Below are 1194 nucleotides of genomic sequence, written 5' to 3'. Positions count from 1 at the left end.
TGGCGGAGATGACCGAGCGCGACTGGCGCATCTTCCGCGAGGACTACAATATCTCACTCAAAGGTACAGTTTAAAACTTTTTTGTGTTCTAAACGGCTAACCTTAATTTTTTCCCCTCTTTAGGCGGTCGCATTCCCAACCCCCTTCGCAGCTGGGAGGAGATCGCCAACCTCCCCTCCTCCATCATGGACATCATCACCAAGTGCGGCTACAAGGAGCCGACGCCCATCCAGCGGCAGGCCATTCCAATCGGCCTGCAGAACCGCGACATCATCGGCGTCGCCGAAACGGGCTCCGGCAAAACCCTCGCCTTCCTCATTCCCCTCCTCGTTTGGATCACCTCCCTCCCTAAAATCGAACGCCAGGAGGAGATCGACCAGGGCCCCTACGCTATCATCCTCGCGCCCACCCGTGAACTGGCGCAGCAGATCGAGGAGGAGACGATGAAGTTCGCCTCGGCGCTGGACATTCGCACCGTGGCCATCATCGGCGGCATCAGCCGCGAGGACCAGGGCTTCAAGGTGCGCCTCGGCGTGGAGATCGTCATCGCCACACCGGGCCGCCTGATTGACGTTCTCGAGAACCGCTACCTGGTTCTGAGTCGCTGCACCTACATTGTCCTCGACGAGGCCGACCGCATGATCGACATGGGCTTCGAGGCGGACGTGCAGAAGATCCTCGACCACATGCCCGTCACCAATCTGAAGCCGGACACGGAGGAAGCAGAGGATCCAGGACGACTGCTGGCGAAACCTTCTGGCGAAGCCTCAACCTCGGTCACCCGTTACCGGCAANATTACCTTCGCCGCCCAGCCGTCGTCTACATCGGCTCCGTGGGACGGCCGGTGGAGCGCGTCGAGCAGCTCGTGTACCTCGTCTCGGAGGGTGAGAAGCGCCGCAAATTGATTGACATTCTCCAGAAGGGCGTCGAGCCGCCGGTCATTATCTTCGTGAACAAGAAGAAGGGCGCCGACGTGCTGGCCAAGTCGCTGGAGAAGGTCGGCTTCAACGCCTGCACGCTGCACGGCGGCAAGGGCCAGGAGCAGCGAGAGTACGCCCTGGCCAGCCTCAAGTCCGGGGCGAAGGACATCTTGGTGGCCACCGACGTCGCCGGTCGCGGTATTGACATTCGAAATGTCAGCCTTGTCATCAACTACGACATGGCGAAGAGCATTGAGGACTATACGCATCGCA

The 1194-nt window shown here is 60.2% G+C and overlaps 1 protein-coding gene across 1 annotated transcript; it reads left to right on the top strand.

Annotated features, from left to right (window-relative positions):
- Positions 1-8: 8 nt before the first annotated feature.
- Positions 9-1191, top strand: LOC108357376 (probable ATP-dependent RNA helicase DDX23; the record flags this gene model as incomplete). The annotated part of the gene is made up of 2 exons (XM_017608461.1): positions 9-63; positions 124-1191. Coding segments are annotated over exons 1-2 (1123 nt in total), but the record flags the coding sequence as incomplete, so codon positions are not given.
- Between the last annotated feature and the right edge of the window lie 3 nt (positions 1192-1194).

The sequence above is a fragment of the Rhagoletis zephyria genome, unplaced genomic scaffold (genome assembly GCF_001687245.7).
Source record: "Rhagoletis zephyria isolate East Lansing unplaced genomic scaffold, Rhagoletis_zephyria_1.1 Rzeph_scaffold_75955, whole genome shotgun sequence".
In the NCBI taxonomy this organism is placed as follows: Eukaryota; Metazoa; Arthropoda; class Insecta; order Diptera; family Tephritidae; genus Rhagoletis; species Rhagoletis zephyria.
The sequence above is the reverse complement of the archived record's forward strand: the minus strand, read 5'-3'. Positions and strand labels throughout refer to the sequence as shown.